Source organism: Furipterus horrens, unplaced genomic scaffold, assembly GCF_987537825.1.
Source record: "Furipterus horrens unplaced genomic scaffold, mFurHor1.1.pri manual_scaffold_1, whole genome shotgun sequence".
Taxonomy (NCBI): domain Eukaryota; kingdom Metazoa; phylum Chordata; class Mammalia; order Chiroptera; family Furipteridae; genus Furipterus; species Furipterus horrens.
The window spans coordinates 124,289,295-124,309,569 of NW_028327171.1; the positions used below are offsets into that span (position 1 = coordinate 124,289,295).

The following is a 20,275-nucleotide window of genomic DNA, read 5'->3' on the forward strand; positions in this document are numbered from 1 at the left end:
GACATTGATGTAATCTGGCAGTCAAGGAGAGTGGACTGGAATGCACATGTGTGAACAAGGATGACTTCGCTGTACTAGTCAGTGGGGTTGGTAGACGCCATTGAGTGAGCATGTGTACTGTGCGCCCATCGCATTCAAAATGACTGAGCAAGCAGAGCAACAAATATGCATCAGATTTTGCATTAAGCTTGAACATGCCTCCGTGGAAACTATTCAGATGATTCAGAAGGCCTCAGCTATGGGCAACTGGTGATGGGCAGGTTCATTATGACAACACACCTGCTCATGCATCACATCTCGTGCAGAGTTTTTTGACAAAACATCAAATCACCCAGGTGACTCAGCCCCGTACAGTCCATATTTGGTGCCCTGAAACTACTGGCTTTTCCCAAAACTAAAATCACCTTTGAAAGGGAAGAGATTTCAGACTGTCGATGAGATTCAGGAAAATATGACAGGGCAGCTTATGGTGATTGGGGGACTGTGCAAGGTTCCAAAGTGCCTGCTTTGAAGGGGACTGAGGCATCCTTGTCCTATGTACAGTGTTTCTTGTATCTTGTATCCTGTTCAATAAATGTCCTTGTTTTTCATATCACATGGTAGGATACCTTCTGGGCAGACCTCATATAACTGATGCCTAGTTGTTATCTCTAGGGAAGAAATGTTGGGGAAGGGTCTGAACTGCATGACCAAGGATATGAAAGGTCAAGGGGGTTCTAAATCACGTGACCAGTGATATGCCAGGGGAGGAGAGGCTACCCTGGGGGTGAGGTCTGGCTCCAGTTTTGCTGGTTGCTAGGCATCTGAGGCTTTCCGCCCTGATGACCTTCTGTATATGGCTGTAAATTACTGAGCCGGTTTATTCAACTATGTCTCAGTTTTTCCATTCCACTTGCCAAGGAATTTTCCTAGCTTACTATCCTGCCTCATACCTTGATCAGAGACTTCCATCCGTAAAATCTTTTAGGGGTGACGAGGAAAGATAGTGTGTTTTCAGTAACTGCTTCCTGCTGACAAGGGTCGTGGTCCCTGCCTGCATAAGGTATGGAAGTCTCTCCCTGCCTGATCTAAGGGAGACAAGGGAATATGATCCAGACTGGAACAAAGACTGTTGGCTGATTCTGCTAAAGTGAGGATGGGCCGGAATCCCCAAAGCATCATCATCTTGGTATGGAATTGTTGTGTCTTAGAGGTGATAAATTTGACAAGAAGGTTAAAAAGACATGGTCCAAAAATGAGAAAGAATTATAGTAACTAAAGATCTGAGTAGAGGTAAGAAACAAGTGATAGAGGAAGGGACCTACAATACTTTACAGTATCCTAGATTAAGCTAGAGGGGCTTTGCTGGATGAAGGTGTGCCACCTGCCTGAAGCCTCATTTAGCATACTTCTACAAATTAGGCTAAGAGGAGCATCTTAACATCTTCTTACTGAAGTGGGTTTTTATTGTTTGTTTGTTTGTTAGTTTGTTTGTTTTTTTCCTGTCTCAACCTCTTGGGTAGGAAAGGGAAAATAGTTTCAAGGTAGCAGAACTTTGGCCCCTTCGTCCCACCCTTTTAAATAATAAAGGTTTATATTCCAGAAGATAAGTTGGTAGATTCCTCCTTATTTCGTTGACTCAATTATAGTCCTGCAAATAAGTCAGTTCAGTTAAATTGTTGAGCCTCATTTCAGGAAATGGTGATGCAAATGGGCTCCCAAAGTGAGACCTATATTGTGTAAACTAGCAATCAATTATTTAATAAGAGGTATGCCTATGAAAACAGAAGAAATAACAAAGGTTAATGATCAGAGCAAATTATAAACCAGTTTCTGATTCCGTAAGGCTTTTGTTGGAGAAGATTTGTAGATGTCACGCTAAAACTTTCTTTTGCTGGAAAGAAATCAAGCAGTTACAACCTGATAGGTCCTTCTTATCTGCAATTTGAAAATCTGTGGTGATGTCATCAGGTGCTCAGGTAAATTCTATATGCCTTACATTGCATCAGTAATTATCAATAATTCCAAGTCAAAAGATGGGAGAAAAATGCAACATTAAGTTTGGAAAATTGTAATCAAATATTTAAGAAAACTAGAAAAATTCAGGGTTCAGTTTAATTGTGTTTCTTTTGAAACTGTGTATCTATAATACACAGTTGTAGATCTTAAACGTTGTTACCAGTTTTTAACAGCACTTGCTTTAGCCCTGTCTCATTGGGAGTAAAGGTGCAATCTTTTCTTTCAAAAGCAGCTGCTGGGTTGTTGTTTTTTTTCCGTTTTATATTAGCTATCTTCAGAAAATTTAAATCCTGTAGAAGAAACACTTACATTTGATATTTTGTCACCAAACTGGGTGGTAAAATCTAAGTGTCGCTCACTTGAATGAGATTTTAAAATCATAAAAAGCTTCAGGCACAGTTTGAGCATATCTGGGTTTGATAGACATTTTTAGCAAAGATGTACCCACAGTTTACGTGGCTTTATAATTAGAAACCCTTCTGTCATGATATGGAAGAAAGTACTATTAGAGACTTGACGTTTTTATTTTCAAGTTAGTGTGTTTAATGACCTTAGGCAACATGTTTTCTTTTCAGAATGGATATTTAAAAGTTTTTCATACTGTCTGTGCTTTGAGTACTATTGAGTAATTGGTATCATTAATTATATCCAGTACTCTTGAAACTCATTGATGTTTCTACAGCTGACATTTTAATTCTGGATTCTGTAAAGTTTGTTTGGATGTAGCCTGATGGACTCTGGCATATAAATGAATCATAATGTCAGTTAAATAATGGTAGTCTTAATCATTTGTGGAGAACTCATTAGACACTTGGGAGAGACAAAGGAAATTTAAAAAGGGTCATTTTTTAGCTGGAGACTTGGTTTTAGTTGTGATTCAGAAAACCATAATGATTTGCTATATGTCATTTGTTGGTCTTTTCTCTTCAGTATCCTGCAGAACTTGAGAGCACTTGTAGCCATGAATGAAAGCTTGAAAAGCCAGGAACAGGAGTTTAAAGCACATTGCCGAGTAAGTGTTGCTTGTTGTCAACAAACATTAAACCAGGACTCTTGTAAGATCTCTTGCTTTCCTTCCCCTTGTCCTGTTGTGGCATCCTATCCAGATGAAGTTAGGAAAGTAATGGATTCATCACTCAAGTTATGCATCAGTTGTGTAAGATGAATAGAAAGAACACTGTGGTAGGTCCCTCTCTGGACACCAGAAGTGAGTCAGATTAGTAATCGTGTGTGCCAACCCCCAAAATTGAGACCATAGTCCTACAAACAACATTTCCTAATTTATACATGTATTTAAAATAGAAGTCTTACCAAATATAAAGGAATAGCATTACGTAAAACCAGAGATGTCCTAAAAGTCTGGAATGTCTGTTTGTCATGTGTGTAAGCCCTAGTTTCTACCATCTGGGAACTTACTGTCTAGTAGAGGGGGTGATGGGTGCACAAGTGCCCATGACCTTAGCAGGAGGCAGGAGTGAGACCAGGCTGGCTCTATGTGCATTCCAAGGGAGGAGAGGCCAGTCTGGCCCAGGAACCATAAGGAAGCTGGATCTTGCTTACTGGAAAGTGGAAGGGAGGGTCTTGGTTAGGCAGGTCTGCAGGCTAGAGGGTACCCAGAGAGGTGGACAGACTTGTGGAGGAGAGGAAGCAGAGATGGTTAATTGGAAGTAGTCTCCAAGCCATCCAGTTACTTCATGCCCCAGTGATTCCAGCATGTCTCCCTGCCCTTTACAAAGAATGGGCCCCTCTGACTGAGGAACAGCTGCCTGTGGCCCTCCTGAGAAAAACTTCCCCAGGCTGGAAATTGGAGATCAGGGCCGCTAGTTCCTAACAGACTTTTTGTTTTACCATAAACTCACAAAATGTGAAAATAAGACTCTGGAGCAATATACCCAGTTTCTAGCTTATCCAGGTATTATAAATATTTATATCACTTTTAAAGGAGGAGATGACACGGCTACAGCAAGAAATTGAAAACCTGAAAGCTGACAGAGCAGCACCAGGTGGAGAAGAAAAGGTAAAAGCCCCGAAGGAGTCCTCAAACCATGAGGTGCTGTTATAACTTAGACCATGAAAAGATTTCCAGAGAACTAACCAGTGAAAGGACTGTCTGAAAAGGACGCACTTAACTTAACCTGGTCCTCTGAATGCACATTTCTCAACTGGTTTCATCACATAATTTTCTTAGATTTTCATCCTCCTTTCTCTTCCTTCTGGTGGGTAAAAGGCAGCAGAGGGTATGGATGAGAGCCACTCCAGACAAGAATTACGAGATTACAAGTCTTCCTTCTTCCTCCTTTAGGGAAGGGGTGTTTCCAGGAACCACCTGAGCTGTTTTCCACTCACCCTATTCTTCCCTAAATTTGGTACCAGCTCACTCATTTCACCCTCCACTCCTGCCTAGGGACCCCATGCCCAGCCTTTAAAAGGGAGCAATGAACAGGAAACGGGAGCGGTGCTGGGTTAATAATTAGAGCTCCAGCAGTGCAGAAGCTCTCTGGACTTAAGGGGCACCTCTGGCTCTCTGAACCAAGACTTGGTCTCCATCAGGCGTTAAATTGTAACAGAAAAAAAGTCTATTTCTCTCACCAAGTGAGATTTTAAGGATTGCTGTTTTGTTTTCCCTTCTCACACTTGATTCAAAGCTTATTTTCTGAGCCCCACTGTGCATGGAAGTTGAACGTGGCCTCAGAACTCATCTATTGCACCATCTCCCAGGTAGAAACGGGGAACATGAAGCTCAGGGAAGGGAAGGAGACTTGTGCAAGCCAATCGGCAGAAGTGCCCTCCCCCTTCACTTAGGGACTGAAAGGGACACTGTCACACTCAGCAGGGACATGCTGCCTCTCTGGCGTGGTGGGGTTGTGTCATCTCAGCCAGGCCAGACTGTTCCCACCGGGGAGAAGAGGGAGTGGCAGAGGCTGCCCATGCAGTGCAGTGTTGCCCTGGGACACGATCACACAGCCTGCCTCACCAGTTGTTTCTAACGTTTTGAATCTTGGAGGCTCAAATTGTCAGCCCAGTCACCTTCTGAGATTGTACACATCATAAACTTTTAGGATTCCATTTCTCTTCTCAGCAATTCATTAGAAGGATTATAACTTTCAAAGACAAGTTTAGCTTATTCTTGTGTAACTGACAGACATTTAAGAACAATTTAAAATCTGGGGCTCATATACAACTGACTGTTCCCTTTCTGTTCCCTGACCCTGCCGCATTCACCTCACTCAGAAGTTATTCCTTACTGTTTATCATTCCAGACCTTCTCCAGTGGAGAGCCACCTGGTGCTCTCACCCCTGTGATGTCTCATAATGTGAGTACCTACCCATTGTCAGGACTGCCAGTGTTCCCTAAGGGTGTGGTGACCAGCTTTATACTCTCCCATGACAGTTTCTCATGCCTACTTTAATTTTCTCTATGGCCACTCCTCATCTGTGGTCTGTCAGGAGCATTGTCCCACTTTACACACCTGGCCCCTCAGACGGAGGCAGCATCTTACTGGGGATGACCCTGAAGGCCACCATTCTGGGTGGTTGGGGGGGTCAGGGTTCCTAGCACCTTATACAGGTGTTCTGTCTTTACTCTGGTGTCTCCTCTGAGAAGGGGAGGGCTTGCATAGCCGTACATGCTGGTCACAACCCATAGACTCTGAGGGATGGGGGCAGTGCAGAGGGAAAGAACTATTTATGGTACTACATTTCAGGGTCAGCAAACTGTAAAGGGCCAAATAGTAAATATTTTTAGCTTTGTAAGCCAATTCCACTATAGTGGTTGTAGTCAATATGTAAATCAGAGGATGTGCCTGTGTTCCAATAAAACTTCACTCACAAAAACAGGCAGAGAGTCAGATTTGGCCCAATGGCTGTAGGATTTGGCTCTTGGGCTGTGGTTTGCTTGCCCCTGTCCTGAGTTAAACTAGTATTCCCAGGACTCCAGCACTCCAGCAGACCTGCAGGAGAAAGAGAAAAGGGAGAGGAGGAGGAAGAGGAGAGAAGCAGGAAAGCTTCTGAAATTTTGCCTTCTTTTGGTTTTCTCTTCCCTTTGTGCCCTTAGAAACTCCTAGAGAGTGAGCTTCAGGACTCCTGTGGTGAAGTGGGGAGAGGGGGGGGTGTACAGTTTGCCTGCAGCTGAGCCCTGGGAGGAATACTGTGTGTGTTCAGTGTTCTCATTGCCCCACCCCCCATTCCTGTATGCATGCTTTGGGGAAGGGGCTTTCTCTAACTCAGCAAGCCATCTAGCCATATCTCTTAATTCATTGTGTTCACTGAGCCAGCTAGTCTCTCTAATTCAGCTCTGTCCAAAAGCACTTTCTGCAGTTGTGGGAATGTTCTGTATCTACACTGTTCAATATGGTGGCCACTAGCTACATGTGGCTACTGAGCACTTGAAATGTGGCTAGTGCAATTGAGAAACTGATTTTTTTTTTTTTTTTTTGCTTAATGTAAATTTAAGTAGCCATGTGTGACTAGTGGCTATTGTATTAGACAGTACAACTCCAAATAGAAACATAGAAAGCAGACCAGTATCATCTTCTAACACAGAGGCACAGGACAGTAGGTTCTTTAAATCACAATTGTTTTTGGTGTAGGGAGTGGGGGGCAAATAGATTTGGGGGCTACTTTACTTAAGAACACTGGATTCAGCCTGGATCTTAGAAGAAGGAAGAGTTGTTATAAAGGGACGTGAAAGGGTGTCAAAGGTCTCATATGACACAGAACCCAGACCCTAACACTTAACCATTTGAGAAAAGAAATTTGGGGCCTTGCAATGGGGGAGAAAACATAAAAAGCATTCAATTTCAAAAGACCTTATCAAAGAATGCAAGTTTTCTATTCCCAGATAATTGTATCCTTCTCCAATTTTTAGGAAGACCTAGACAGACGATATAATATGGAGAAAGAGAAACTTTACAAGATCCGTTTACTACAGGTGAGTAAAAACAAGCATAAAAATACGTAAATCCATCTAGCTAGGTATGAATGTTCTATAGCCGAACTGGGAAGTTTCAGTCTCTGAGAACTAGAGACTTGGTACTAAGGCTTTTGTTGCTGCTCTTCTCTCTAGAGGGTAACTCATTGGTTAAGGTGTTGCTAATAATGCCTCACATTGGTATGTTGCTTTAACTATCATCTTATTTGATTAGATCCCCACCCTGGTGGAGAACAGGTATTAGCCTCATTTTCTATATGAAGAAATTGATTCAAATCTATTAAGTACTTGACCAAGATCAAGCAGCTGGTAAGTGCCAGAGCCAGCATTCAAGTTCATGTGTTCTCATCTAATACTTTTCCTTTAAAATTAAGTGCCCATTTTAGCTGTTTTGGCTGATAACCTTGAAGTTTGTGAGGATATCAGTTATGGGGGAGGAAGGTTTTAAAGCTGGCTCCACAGCTACATTCACATAGAGCCAAAATAGCATTGTAAAACCCCTTACGTTGCCAATATCTGGCTGAGGGTAGCTCAAAGCCGGGAGTTAACTTGTGCTGCACTCTGGTCCAGGCCTTCTTCCTGTTCTCTGGGAAGGGAAGGCAGGTTCTGGCGGGAATGGTCAAAGGGCTGAGGGGGGTGGGGGGAGGTGAGGGGACAGGCAGTGGGATCCTGTTTTTTCTCTGGCTCCTTATTTTGCTGAACTCTTTGTTTGAATTTGGGTGAGACACAGAATTAAATAAAATCAGGACAGTACAGCTGTGTATTTGGAATCTTTTTGGCTGTGTAATTATTGCATATTTAGTGTTGCATTAGGTCCCAGGAATAATAAGTGGGATGGCCCATTTTCTGGGAGCTGGCTTGCTCTTTGAAGACCAAGATATTGACGAGACACATCCATATACATCAAAGTAGAAGGGAGCTTATATGCATATTGCAAACTGTATAACTTCAGACTGGCTAGAGAGAAGCTGCAGTAAAATCTTAAGGGCCTGAGCCAGGACAGGATCAATGGGGATGGACAGAAATGAACCAGCAGGGGAGAGACTGAGAAGCCATATCTGATGGAACTGACTGATGGGTGAGAGAAAAAGAGGAGTCAAGGATGGTGCTTTGATTTTTGATTTGGGGAATAGGGTGGATACCTGTATCATTCATTGAGAAAAAACATTAAAGAAAAAAGAATACGGCTAAAGGGGGTGGGAGTGTGACTAAGAGTGTTAACGAGATCCATTTGGGGCTTTTAAAGGTTGAGGTACTCAATTGTGTAGAAATGTCCAAGAAGTGATGGGTGTTGGGTCTGATGGTCAACATAGTCTGAGCATGAGATTAGGTGTCAGCCCTAGGTAGGTGATAAGCGAGGCTGTGAAAATGCAGGCCAAGAAGAGGTCCTGGGACTAAACCCTCTAAGAAGAGGCCAAGGGAAAGGAGGAATCATGGATATGGGTTGAGACCAAGTAGGCAGCTAAAAGGTGAGGAAAACATGAGCCCAAGGTCTCTTGACAGCTGAGCAAGAGCTCAGTAGAGAGAATGGTAAATGTTGCTGGAGGTCAAGAAAGCTAGAATCTGAGAATTGCCCATTAGATGTAACCTAGAAAAGATGTGCAGTGACATTGCCAAGGACAGCTTTAGTGGGGTGTTGGAAGAAGCCACCTATAGTGTGGAGTGAAGGGTGTCTGGAGGGGAGTGAGGAGTTAGAGGAACAGGGGGTATGTGGCTCTCAGGAAGTTTGGCTATTCAAAGGAGGAAAAGGGATGTTGGCTAAAAATGTAATCAGGGTTTAAGGAAGCACTTTTTTTAAGAAGTGCAGGATTTGACATACTTAAATGCTGATGAAAAGGAGGCAGCAGAAAGGGAGAGGTTAGTTACAGTAAAAAGAATGAATAATTAATTGTATTTTTAGATTGCAAAAATAAAAACAGACATCAGAGCCTGAGCACCCTTGGGGGGATGCTCATACCAGAGTGGATGGTGGGTTTGTCGTTTGGAGGCTTATATTTCCCCAGTGATTTAGAGAGCCATATATGCCATTGTGAGTAAAGCTGTCATGGGGAGCCAGAGGACAGGGAGGCACAGAAGAAGGGCAGCACCAAGAGCCCACTTAGTCCTGAGCCTGGAAGTGTATGGTGGGCGCTGAGCACCTTCCTTCAGGCAGCTCCCCCGCTGGGGAAGATGGCCCTCCGAGCTGCCTGCCTCAGCCCTGTGCTCTCCCCTGCACCACACCGCACTGCCGTGCCTCCCTGGACGCAGTCAGTGAGCCACTTTGGCCAATATACCCCCAGTCCATGGTAAAGAGAAAATACTAGAGAGGTATTTTTGGTGTCAGTCATGGAAGTTTTTCAGTCAGGTGAAGGAATTTGGAATGTGTGTGGAGGCAGCAAGGTGGCATCTGGCGCTGATGGAATTGGCTCCTGTAGAGTCCTTTGGGGCCTGGCGGGATGGCTGGGGGCTCTGGCCGCATAGCCCATCCCATTCAGAATCCTCCTTTTTTATCCATTAATTTGGTCCCTTCTGTGGTTCCAGTTTGCTGCCACACTATCTTCATGTATTGCAAAGTCAGAATCTGAGATAGGGCCCTCAAGCCAACAGCAGAATTTTGGGTCTGTATTTGAGGGCAGGTGGGAGGCAGGAAATGTTTTGGCCCCCCAGAGAACACGTAAGGCCTTTTACTAAAGAGTGTTGTCTCCTCCCTTTTGCATTTAGGCTCGAAGAAATCGAGAAATAGCAATTTTGCATCGCAAGATTGATGAAGTGCCCAGCCGAGCCGAGCTAATACAGTATCAGAAGAGGTTTATTGAACTCTACCGCCAGAGTAGGTGCATTGGCCACTAATGAGCTCTTGTGACTTGACTGGTCCTGGGGGGGACAGGGGGCAAGGGGCTTTGTCCCACTTCATGGTGCAGCATGCATGATAGCACAGTCCATGAAAGTCACCACTGTAAAGGACTTTTATTGTCAGGCCACTCAGCATTAATTCCATGTAGCCCTGGTGGGTAACTCATAATCCAGGAGCAGCGCTGAGGTGCTCTTGCTGCCTTCTCCATGAACAGTTTAGTGGAGCTCTCATAGAGCAATGTTTTGAAACAGATCTCATCCCAATCAGCCTTTTGGCTCCACTGAGCTCCCTATACACTTTCCAGCATTACACAGAACATTGGGACCCCATTATCTTTCAATCAGTTCTCACTCATTGTCCTTCTCCTCTACAAACTTTATAGCTTATGTGATCCTTGCTTTTAATAGTATCATATTCACCCAGTAATTCAGGAGTGGATCTCCCTCAGCGTGCATCAGTGACCACATCTCGTTGGGCTCAGAGGGGTCCTTGAAGCTGTCATTGCCTCTGTTCCCACTGCTACTGCCATACCTGTTCTTATGTGCATTGTAGCTCAGCTGAGTGACCGTTAGCTGGTCTGCAGCCTCTACTGCGAGTCTGTCATCCTTGTGTCCCTCCGCTGGGAAGTCTTCAGGAGCTCCCAGGGCCTTCTAAATCAAGCCTCTCTCCTTATTCTTTCCAGTCTAAACGGCTGCCCTAGGGACCCCGCTCTGAGTCCACACTCCAGCCCTTGACACCTGAGGCGTCAACCTGTGTCTGGGACCCTTTCTCCTCTGTCTGACATAATCCTTCAAGACCAGCTCAGTTATCTTCTGTAAACAAGTCCTGGACCGTCACCACTTCCTTTGGGCTCCCACTTTTACATGTTCCATGGATGCCTCAAACTCCACTGGCACAAAACTGAATTCAGCCTCCCTATCCTGTTTTTCTTCTGGGTCACTGGGATCACTGTCTAGCCAAGTTGAGCCCCTAAGTCCACTCTGCTCATGCTGCTCTGTCCGCTCCATTCCTTCGGGACTTCTGCTGTAGCTACCTTCTCACCACTGCCCAGAGTCTGGTCCCTTCTCTGCACTCTTGCCTGGCAGATCTTTCTCAAATTGGATCATTTACACTCTTTCTTTAAGAGCTCTAATATTTAATAACTCTCCATAACTCATCAGATAATCTTCAAAATCCTAAATGCTCTGATAAAGTCTTGCATCATGTGGGACACAGTCCCAACTGACCTTACCCTTTCAGGAGGGTGTGAGTTGTTGCCTGTGGGCTGGTCTCCAAGTCCAGCTGCCATTGCCCTGCAGTCCCCACTCAAGACTCTCCTTTAAAATCCACCTCAGACTTTGCCTGGAGATCTTGGCCTCTCGGGCATCTTCCTGGTTCAGTCTAGAGCGCTGTCCTTACTTGAGTCCAGAATCAAGCTTTCTTTCACATGTCTTACCCCCACCATCCTGAGCATTATAGTGTGTTGTTTGTTTGTTTTGGGGTTTTTTGTTTTGGGTTTTTTTAGAGAGCAAGGGAAAGGTGGGGAGAAAGAGATAGAAACATTAATATGCAAGAGAAACATCAGCTGGTTGCCTCTTGCAAGCCCCCAACTGGGGACCTGGCCTACGCATGTACCCTGACTTGGAATTGAACCTGCAACCTTTCAGTCAGCAGAGTGACACCCAACCCACTGAGCACAGCAGTCAAGGCCTGAGCATTACAGTCTACATGTTTGATTCGGATGCTCTGGGTCAGGTATCAACAATGGCAGTTTCTAAGCAGAAAATAGTTTCTGCCTTTAAGTTAAATCTTTTCTCTTAATTTTCTACCCTGCCTACTTGAAAGCTTTTAATAATAAGCAATAATATCTTGTATTTGTGTATTTCACAGAGTAAAGTTCACATGTTAAAATCATTTTGATAGGACATTTTTACACCAAAGCCATTTTAATCTCTTGCACCAGAATATCAACATCATTTTCTCTTAAATTATTATCAAGTCCTGACTGGTATGGCTCAGTGGGTTGGGCATCATCCTGCAAAAAGGAAGGTGGTCAGTTCGATTCCCGGTCCCCTGTTGGGGGGGTGGGGGGTATGTGAGAGGCAGCCAAAACATGTTTCTCTCCCTTTCTCTCTCCCTCCCTTTCCCTCTCTAAAAATAAATAAATATCCCTGGCTGGTGTGGCTCAGTGGATTGAGTGCTGGCCTGCAAACCAAAAGGTCACTGGTTCAATTCCAGTCAGGGCACATGCCTGGGTTGCAGGCCAGGGCCCCAGTTGGGGGTGTGTGAGAGGTAGCCAATCGATATTTCTCTCCCTGTGTCTCCCTCCCTACCCCCTCTATGAAAATAAATAAATAAAATCTTAATAAATAAAATCTTTTAAAAACATTATCATCAAATATCTGCATCCCCCACACAGTCCTTGAGCTGGATGGAGTAAGGGTGACAGCTACCCTCCTGAGCAATAAAATAAAGCTAAAAGTTGGTTGGTTGATTTACAACAGTGATTTTCAACATTGGCCACCTATTGTAATCATCTGGGCCCCGCCCCCAGAAAATCCTGTTTAATTGGTCATGGACTTTTAAAGCTTCCCAGGTGATTCCCTTTTTCATCCAGGATTTAGTACCACTGTTCTGAAGCGTTTAGCAATAATAATAATAATACTTTGTATTGAGTAGTTATAGTGTGATTTTTATATAAATTAGACATTTTGATGTTGGGAACTTTTTTTTTTTTTTTTTTTTTTTTTTTTTACTGTTACATCAAAATACTTGTATCAGATTTTAAATTTCTGTTACCAAATATGTTCAGCAAATTTCCCTGACCTCCACCTATCTTTGAGCTGCACTGCTGGAGAGAAACACAGTTATTACTGGATAGAGAAGTTAAAAGTGACTGGTTTAAAGAACCAGTTGCCCAAGGAAACCATAATTGCCCAGGCCTGCTCTGCCTCCCCACTACCCCCCCAGCCCCAGTCATGCTGCTCCAGAGGGAACCTGCTTTTCAGGAAGCCAGAGCCCTTAGCAGGAAACCAGATCCCACTATAGGCCATGCTGCACCTGATAACCATTATGCATCAGGGTCTTGAGCTACAGCTACAGTGAAAAGTGCTCAGCTTAGGGTCAAAGCCTGACCGTGAACCCATGTCTGGGGATTTCATCTCTTTCTGGGCGACTGTGTATTATGGGAATTTAGAGCAGTGCAGAGGTCATGTAAACTCAGGGCTAGTTGAGGGGGGCTGCCAAGATACCCAGCCAGAACCAAAGGATGAGTTTGAGTAGGAAGCTTTCATCTCAGTGATCTCATTCTCTGGTAAACATGGCACACTCACAGCCTGGAATTTGGCCATGTCCTTGTAAATCATTTTTCTGTAGGGAAAAGTGAAGAAGGGGAGGTAGATAGAAATACAGGGTAATTTGCTAGGTAAAGATGTTGGGAGCCCTGGTATATAAGTGCCTCCTTAGTCATGCACAGGGATGGGAAGAGAATTCATATTCATTTGGCATATATACTGCCCTTTGTCTAGGAGGTATTTTAGGGGGTCTACTGAAGAGGCCTGTGCTTACCATGGGAGTTACAAAAGTGAGCAGGCTATGGCTCCTGTTCTTGGGGGTGTGGGAAGGGAGGAAGCCACACAAACAAGAGGTTGCATGGTGGCTTCATCATCCTTGCCACCTTCTTTCCAGGGTTCCTAACCTGAAGGGTCTCTGAGAAACCCACATCTGACAGGGAGATTCCTGTAGCCCCTCCTCCTGGCCAGATCAGTTACAACTGGCTATCTGCCATCAACCTACAGCAGCTCTGCACATGCTTTTGTGCCCTGTGGGGCTTCTGCCCAGACTGCAGGTCGATAGTGCCAGCCCGACAGGCCCAACTTTTAGTGATAAGGGTGCTTTATGGGAGGGACGGTGCTTAGGGTTGTGGTGATACGTTTTTGATCCATGTGCTGATTTCTTTGCATTTACAGTTTCAGCAGTGCATAAGGAAACCAAGCAGTTCTTCACTCTGTATAATACCCTGGATGATAAAAAGGTTTATTTGGAAAAAGAGGTAAGAACCTTTCTGAAAAGAAAATATTTAATCAGATGAGCAGCTACTAGAGCTTTTGACCCCTGAAGTTCAAATGAACTGATGCATTCAGTTTTCAGCAGAAATGCCTGTTGTACATCCAGTGCTAGTATACAGAGTCAGAAAGTGCAAGACTCCATGGGAGCTCATGTTGTCTGGAGTGAAGTGAGGCTCTCATGGTGCATGCCAGACATGCCATCATTGAAAGAAACATAGTGGAAGGGCAGGAGGTGCATATGGAGGGGGGCCTGGAGCAGGTGACACTTTAGTTTGAGTTTTAAAGGAAAGAACCAGCTAAATGAAATGGGGATGATGAGTTTGCCATAGTTTACATGGGGAAATGTCTGTTTAATTATCAGTGGCAGACAGAGGTGTGAACTAGAAGGATCATAAAAAGCATAAGTGAAAAGGGATTCACATGGCACTGACAGCCCCTCCATATTTCTCTGACTTTCAGGTTAACTCCATTTATGATTCATGTCTCCCCCAGGTTGGATGACAAATAATTGGGGTGTAGTATACAACTACATTTTTAAAAAAAGAACAGTACTGGTCTTCACAGTAGCAGCACAGTGTGGTGTTGAGAGCATGAGCTTTGAGTCAGACAGATTTGGATTGTAGCCTGGCCTTATTGTCCTCACCAGGAAAATGGGGTCACACCTGCTTCAGATGATTTTGATGGGGACAGAATGAGAAAAATGTGAAGTTCCTTGCACATGATGGTTTTCAATTCATATTGGTTCCTGCTTACCCCCTCACTTTGAGGTTGACAGATGTGTTTTCGTTTTATCCCCTTGTAACCTGCACTGATTGCCACTTTAATAAGAACAATATTACAGATGTATCTTTTACCTGAACCCACATGGAGGCATCTGTAATTATTGTCACCATTATTGCCTATTGTTAATCAAATGAGATAAACCTCCTCCTACAGGGGCATTCCTTGAGGAGAGCTGAGCTCTCAGTTTCTCGTATCCAGGGCCTTACACAATGATGGGCACATAATGGGCATTTGATCAATGTTTGGATAGATGAGTTGGTTGCCTGTGGTGGGATAGCTCTGCTACACTTCCTGGCCCTGGGGTCTTCCTCCATGGCATGCAAAAGACTTGCCAACCCTAATTTAGAGACAGGCCAGCTCCTTCTGAAAAAGCCTGGACCCATTGACCTTCCTTCATTGGTGATATCTGAAGTTGCATTCTTTTAAAAACTAGGACTGTGCAGGGGAGTGGGGGCTTTTTAATTCTAAGCCATATTAACACATAACTTTGCATTTAAATAAATTGTGCATTTTATTCCAAATCTGTTTATGCCTGTGATATTTTAGCTTTCAAAGATCCCAGTGGAGTCATAGGACAAGAATATCATTTCCATGTTACAGACTGTGAACTTCAGGTCCAAATATAGTAAATGCTTAGTCCTGTCTGAGCTTACAAGTTATGTTAGTGACTCAGAGCTCTGCCCTAGACTGTATCATTGGGGTAGATAGAGGGGCATACTGTGATGCATTCTGTGGAGCCTCTCAGCCACCCAGCAGCTGACTACATTGGCAAAAATATGTTGTGGGAAGGAATAGGATGGAAAGTGTTCTCACTCCCAGCCCTGACTAACCCTGTTCTCAGCTGATAATCCTAAAGCAAAGTGCAGTGTTTGCAAGGTAGAAAGGGCAGTGATGGCAGCTTGCCCAAAGAGCCCTGATATTAGCTTAGTGTCTTTCCTGTGGGGAGCCCTCTTCCTGCATTCCTGTGGTCATGGGGTGTCAAGGTAGATTCTCTGGGGAAAAACTGTGGGGCTAGGAACATGTTGCAGTTTTTTTTTTCCATGCTAGTTTTAGCTCCATAAACAAAGTGTGCTCTTTCAGAAGTGCTATCCAGATCAGGACAGGCTTTCACTAGTTGAGGCAGCACAGGGTTCTTTCAATCTTTTGCTTATAGTTTTTTCTTCTTTTTCTTTCTCAGATCAGCCTGCTGAACTCAATTCATGAGAACTTTTCACAGTAAGTGCTGTCGGACTGTCAGACCTCCTCCTGTCAGTACCACAGTGTGCCCTGCACTTGGTATTGGCTCACCTTGGTATTACAGTAGTGTGACTGACCATGACTTAGTGCTGTGTATGTGATTCTGACACTTTCACGCTTTTACTAAGTGCAAATGTTTCTTGTTTTACACGATCCTTGAGTTTTTATGAAAACATTATATTAGCGTGAATTTAACACATTGTATGTGGGCACAGAAAATTACATTTTTTGCAAACTGTGCATAGAGTGCCTTTATTTTTCATAATAACGATGAAAAGTACATTCTAAGAAAATCAAAGTTTCATAAAATTCAAGGTAGTTTTCAATTTGTAGTGATTTTACGTAACGACAAAATCCACGTACATATTTCAAAAGGTCTCCCGCCCCACCATGATGTGTCAGCACAAAATGCCTGCATACAATGTGTTAAAAAACACCAAGGAATATCTTAGGGAAAAGTTAACTTTCAGATAACTTGACTATGCGTAATTACTATAATCTCTTTGTGTATTACTTTTGTCTTGCTAAGATTAGATTAATACCATTTGTTCTTGAGGAGGTAGAGATGTTTTAAAATTCAGGTAATGAAATAATTCTGTAATTTGTAAACGATTGTTTAAAATCTTGTGGTAGACATTGTTTTTAAATTAATGTATATCCTCTAAACAACTTCATTCGGATATGAATTTTTTCTCTGAAAATTGGATGGCAAGGTCCACCTACACACCGAATCCTACCAGCCTCCAGGCATGCATGCCCATTGTCCCACCCACTATCCAGGCAGCTCCAGGGCCTGCTTTCTATGTAGCAGGCTTTTTTTCCTTCCAGCACAAATCTCTGCTATCCCCTGACAGGTGATCAGTAACTTAAGATCTTACCAGAATACAAACTCTAGATTTTAAGCTTCATTTCTAATTAAAAACACCTATAACTCCCTGATAAGAATCAGTTAGCGACTTAGAAACTTGTGACATTTCTAAAACTGGTGCCTTCATCTTTATTTCTTAACAGTTGAGAGAGCCTGCAGGTTGAGTGTTTTTATGATGAGTACTGTTGTCATTTTTTTTAACGAATTCTCAGTCCTTGTATACGTGCACTCTGACCTTCTGGCTTCACTCCCTCTGTAGAACTGGAGGTGAAGGGGAATGATTTAGGACATCAGGGAATCTCCTTGTTTAGCTGCAGCTTCCAGAAACAGAAACAGGTTTCCCAGCTTGGTTTTAGGAAAATCTCAGAATATGTCTATTAATCATTTCTTAAGCAGTACCTACTATCATTTAAAGTAAAAAATGATTTTGTTAATTTTAATGATAGTTAATTTTGATTTAAGAAAATATGTGTTACTGAAGAAACTTGTAGGAAAAGTAAAGATTAATATTCAGTTATATAACCAGCGCCTCCTTCCTACTCACAACTGTGTGCTGGTCACACCTCCACTGGTTTTTCTTTCAGAGCCATGGCTTCCCCTGCTGCCCGGGACCAGTTTTTACGTCAGATGGAACAGATCGTAGAAGGAATTAAGCAAAGTAGAATGAAGGTTAGATGGTGTCTTTTGTGTAACACGGGTTTATTATTGGTGATAGAAGGCCCTGAGAAGAACAAGCTTCTTCTGGTTGTTCTCAATCCTGAAGACACAGGTTCAGTGTCTCCGCAGTGGGTAGGGCCAGCTCCCAGGGCTTCCTGCATGGGTGGTTCAAAGGCAGCTCTTAGCAAAACCTCCCCCGGATTGAATACCTACTTAGTGACAAGCACTGTGCTAAGCCTCCTTAAACCCCCTTAAGTGAGGGCTGTTATACCCATTTTACAGATGAGGAAACCAGCTTTCACCAGCAGACTTCCTCTCTTGCCCAGAATCACTTTCTCACTAATCTTTGGTTCCTGACACTCTGCCATTAGAGATTAATTCCTTAGGATCTTGAGAGCATTGTAGTTTTCAGGAGCCTCCTATAAAAAATGCAAATAACTGCTGAACTGAATTCTACTGATGTGAGAGGATATTGAATGCCTTGGAAGATAGGATTGAAAATTGAGGAACTGAAAAGGGGTGTGGGTGCTCCAGAGGAAACTTTGCAGCGAATCATCCAGTCTCTGAACAGCATGGGATTTTCCTTGCTTTGTGGCTCTGAATGTGGGCGCTTTTTTCGTAGTTAAGCAGACTCATTGGCTGTCTAAGCTAGACATAGCTGAATTTTCCTACTACCATAATCAGGCGATTCCTCACTAGTACAGTACTTCCAAGTGGCTCTTACTTTCAGTTCTTTTTCAAAAATGTTTCACAGGAAAGCAGTCCTCAGGCAAAGCATTAAAACCTGGGGGCTTAGGGTATCTCCTCTGATGATGTTGGGGGCAAAGTGGTCTAGTAAGTGATGTCAGAATGTAAATAAATGAAAGAAAGAGTTGCCTGTGGGACCTGTCATCATAAAAACCCACTCACAAAAGACAGACATTCAGGCTGCCTATAATATCATCTCACAAGTGATGAACTGAAGGCAAAATCTCTCTGTATCCCTTTCCCTATAGAAAAATACTAACCCTTTCAGTGCCAGTGTCGCTGTGAGTGACACTGACAGATTTTCCCAAAAAATGCCAGCGACGCTCCCAGTGACTTTTTTCGATGGCTATAAATATAAATAACAATGGAATAATCTGTATTTTATGTTTTGTTTTCTTTTTGTACCTCAGGTTATATGTTGATATAACTTTTTCCTCATGTTGATCCAAATTTCAAATTTTTACGCTTGTTCAAATACTGACATATTAATTCTATTATAACTTTTACTTACATTTTAAACGGTCCTTTTAATTTCATTTATCTTTGCAATAATCGTCAAAATTCTTCAGCATGAATGATAAGGAAGCTTTTGCTATTGTATTGTTTTTGCATTTCATTTTTGTTTATAAACTTTTTCACTGTTGTATCTATTGATATGTCTCTAGTGTGAATGCCATTTGTGTTCATTTTTTTTGGACGTTATGAAGTTTTCTTTCTTTTTTCAAAAATTTATGCAATATTTGGCATACTTCTTGCTTGTTATCCATGTTGCTATGTGTTTTTTCAAATTATAATCATAGGTTTTATATTATGCCATATATTATACTTCAAAAAACGTATTGAAGGAAAGAATTCATTTTTTCTAAAATAATTGTTATAATAAAATAATTTTAATGCAATAAGTCTTTTGCTAAATTGCATCAAAGAACACGGCTTACAAAAGAAGAGTGTATTTACTGTATGTCGTGAAATTTTCAGCAAATTATTATAATAATGTTTTTATAGACATTTTTCATAAACTCTGCATTTCTCAGCAAAATAGCCTGGCATTTCTCACACAAATTACTCATGGCACTCAAAGGGTTAATATCTCCGTTAATAACTTAGTAAAATGATGTCAAAGGAGAAAAAAATGTGTCACTAGTGACAAGACTTCATCCACATAGGTGAGAGCTGAAATGAGGTAGTATTTGCCTTGTATGTAGGCACTTAACAACACGGGACAGGCTCTTTTACAGAGAACTCATGGAGTCCCTTCTTGATGATCTGAGGTATGAGGTGGGTGGAGGACAGAACATCTGGCTAACCATGAACCTATCACAACCCAAGTCTCAGTGTGGTGACCCTTCTACCCTGCCATGCTTCTCCTCAGAGAGCTGCTCTTGCTAAAAGTAAGAACGACAGGAACTTACTAGGGTTTTTCCCTTGGATTCTTCCTGTTTCCCTGGAGATATATATATAGGAGGCTGTCCTGTGCATTGTAGGATGTTTAGCAGCATCCCTGGCTTCCAACAGTAGATACCAGTAGCACCCTGTCCTCACAGTTGTGGCAATCTAAACTCTCTCCAGACATTGCCTGATGTCCTCTGGGGGTGCAAAATAAAATAGCACTTGGTTGAGAAACACCGACTAGTTGATTGTAAATTATTTTTAGTCACAAAAAAAAAAAAAATTAAAAGGAAACAGTTAATACCCAATGATAGGAGATAGTAAGTAGAGCCCCTATACAATATAATGCAATAAATAAACCAACTTCAAAAATTATGTAAAGAAGGAAGATACTGGAAGAAAATCAATAAAATTATTAGTAATAGTTGCCTTTTGGGTGCTTCCAACAGCCATTGGTCTGAATATGCCTTTTCATTACCATTTCCCAAAATGTTTCAACAGATGGAAAAGAAGAAGCAAGAGAACAAAATGAGAAGAGACCAGTTAAATGACCAGTATCTGGAATTGCTGGAAAAACAGAGGCTATACTTTAAGACTGTGAAGGAGTTCAAGGAGGTAAGGGGGTAGCTGGACCAGTTATATAAAGCTGCAGGGAGATTTAGGTTCACTTCCACATGAGCCTTTAAAAACCAGAGCACTTGGTTGGTTTTCCACGGATTTGTGATGGGAAACAAGTTGGAAGTGGAATTTGACAGTGAAGTGTGGTATCTGGATTAGTCACCATTGTG

At 42.7% G+C, this 20,275-nt stretch overlaps 1 protein-coding gene across 3 annotated transcripts in view; it reads left to right on the forward strand.

Annotated features, from left to right (window-relative positions):
- The window catches only part of CCDC93 (CCC complex scaffolding subunit CCDC93), a 104,157-nt gene that overhangs the window by 79,242 nt on the left and 4,640 nt on the right, over positions 1–20,275 (forward strand). For all 3 annotated transcript variants that reach the window (XM_090279390.1, XM_090279393.1, XM_090279387.1), the window contains 9 exons: positions 2,929–3,010; positions 3,941–4,015; positions 5,259–5,312; positions 6,866–6,928; positions 9,629–9,737; positions 13,709–13,791; positions 15,768–15,805; positions 17,279–17,363; positions 19,989–20,102. In XM_090279390.1, coding sequence (XP_090135516.1) covers positions 2,929–3,010; positions 3,941–4,015; positions 5,259–5,312; positions 6,866–6,928; positions 9,629–9,737; positions 13,709–13,791; positions 15,768–15,805; positions 17,279–17,363; positions 19,989–20,102 — 703 coding nt within the window. The remainder of the gene's footprint in view (positions 1–2,928; positions 3,011–3,940; positions 4,016–5,258; positions 5,313–6,865; positions 6,929–9,628; positions 9,738–13,708; positions 13,792–15,767; positions 15,806–17,278; positions 17,364–19,988; positions 20,103–20,275) is intronic.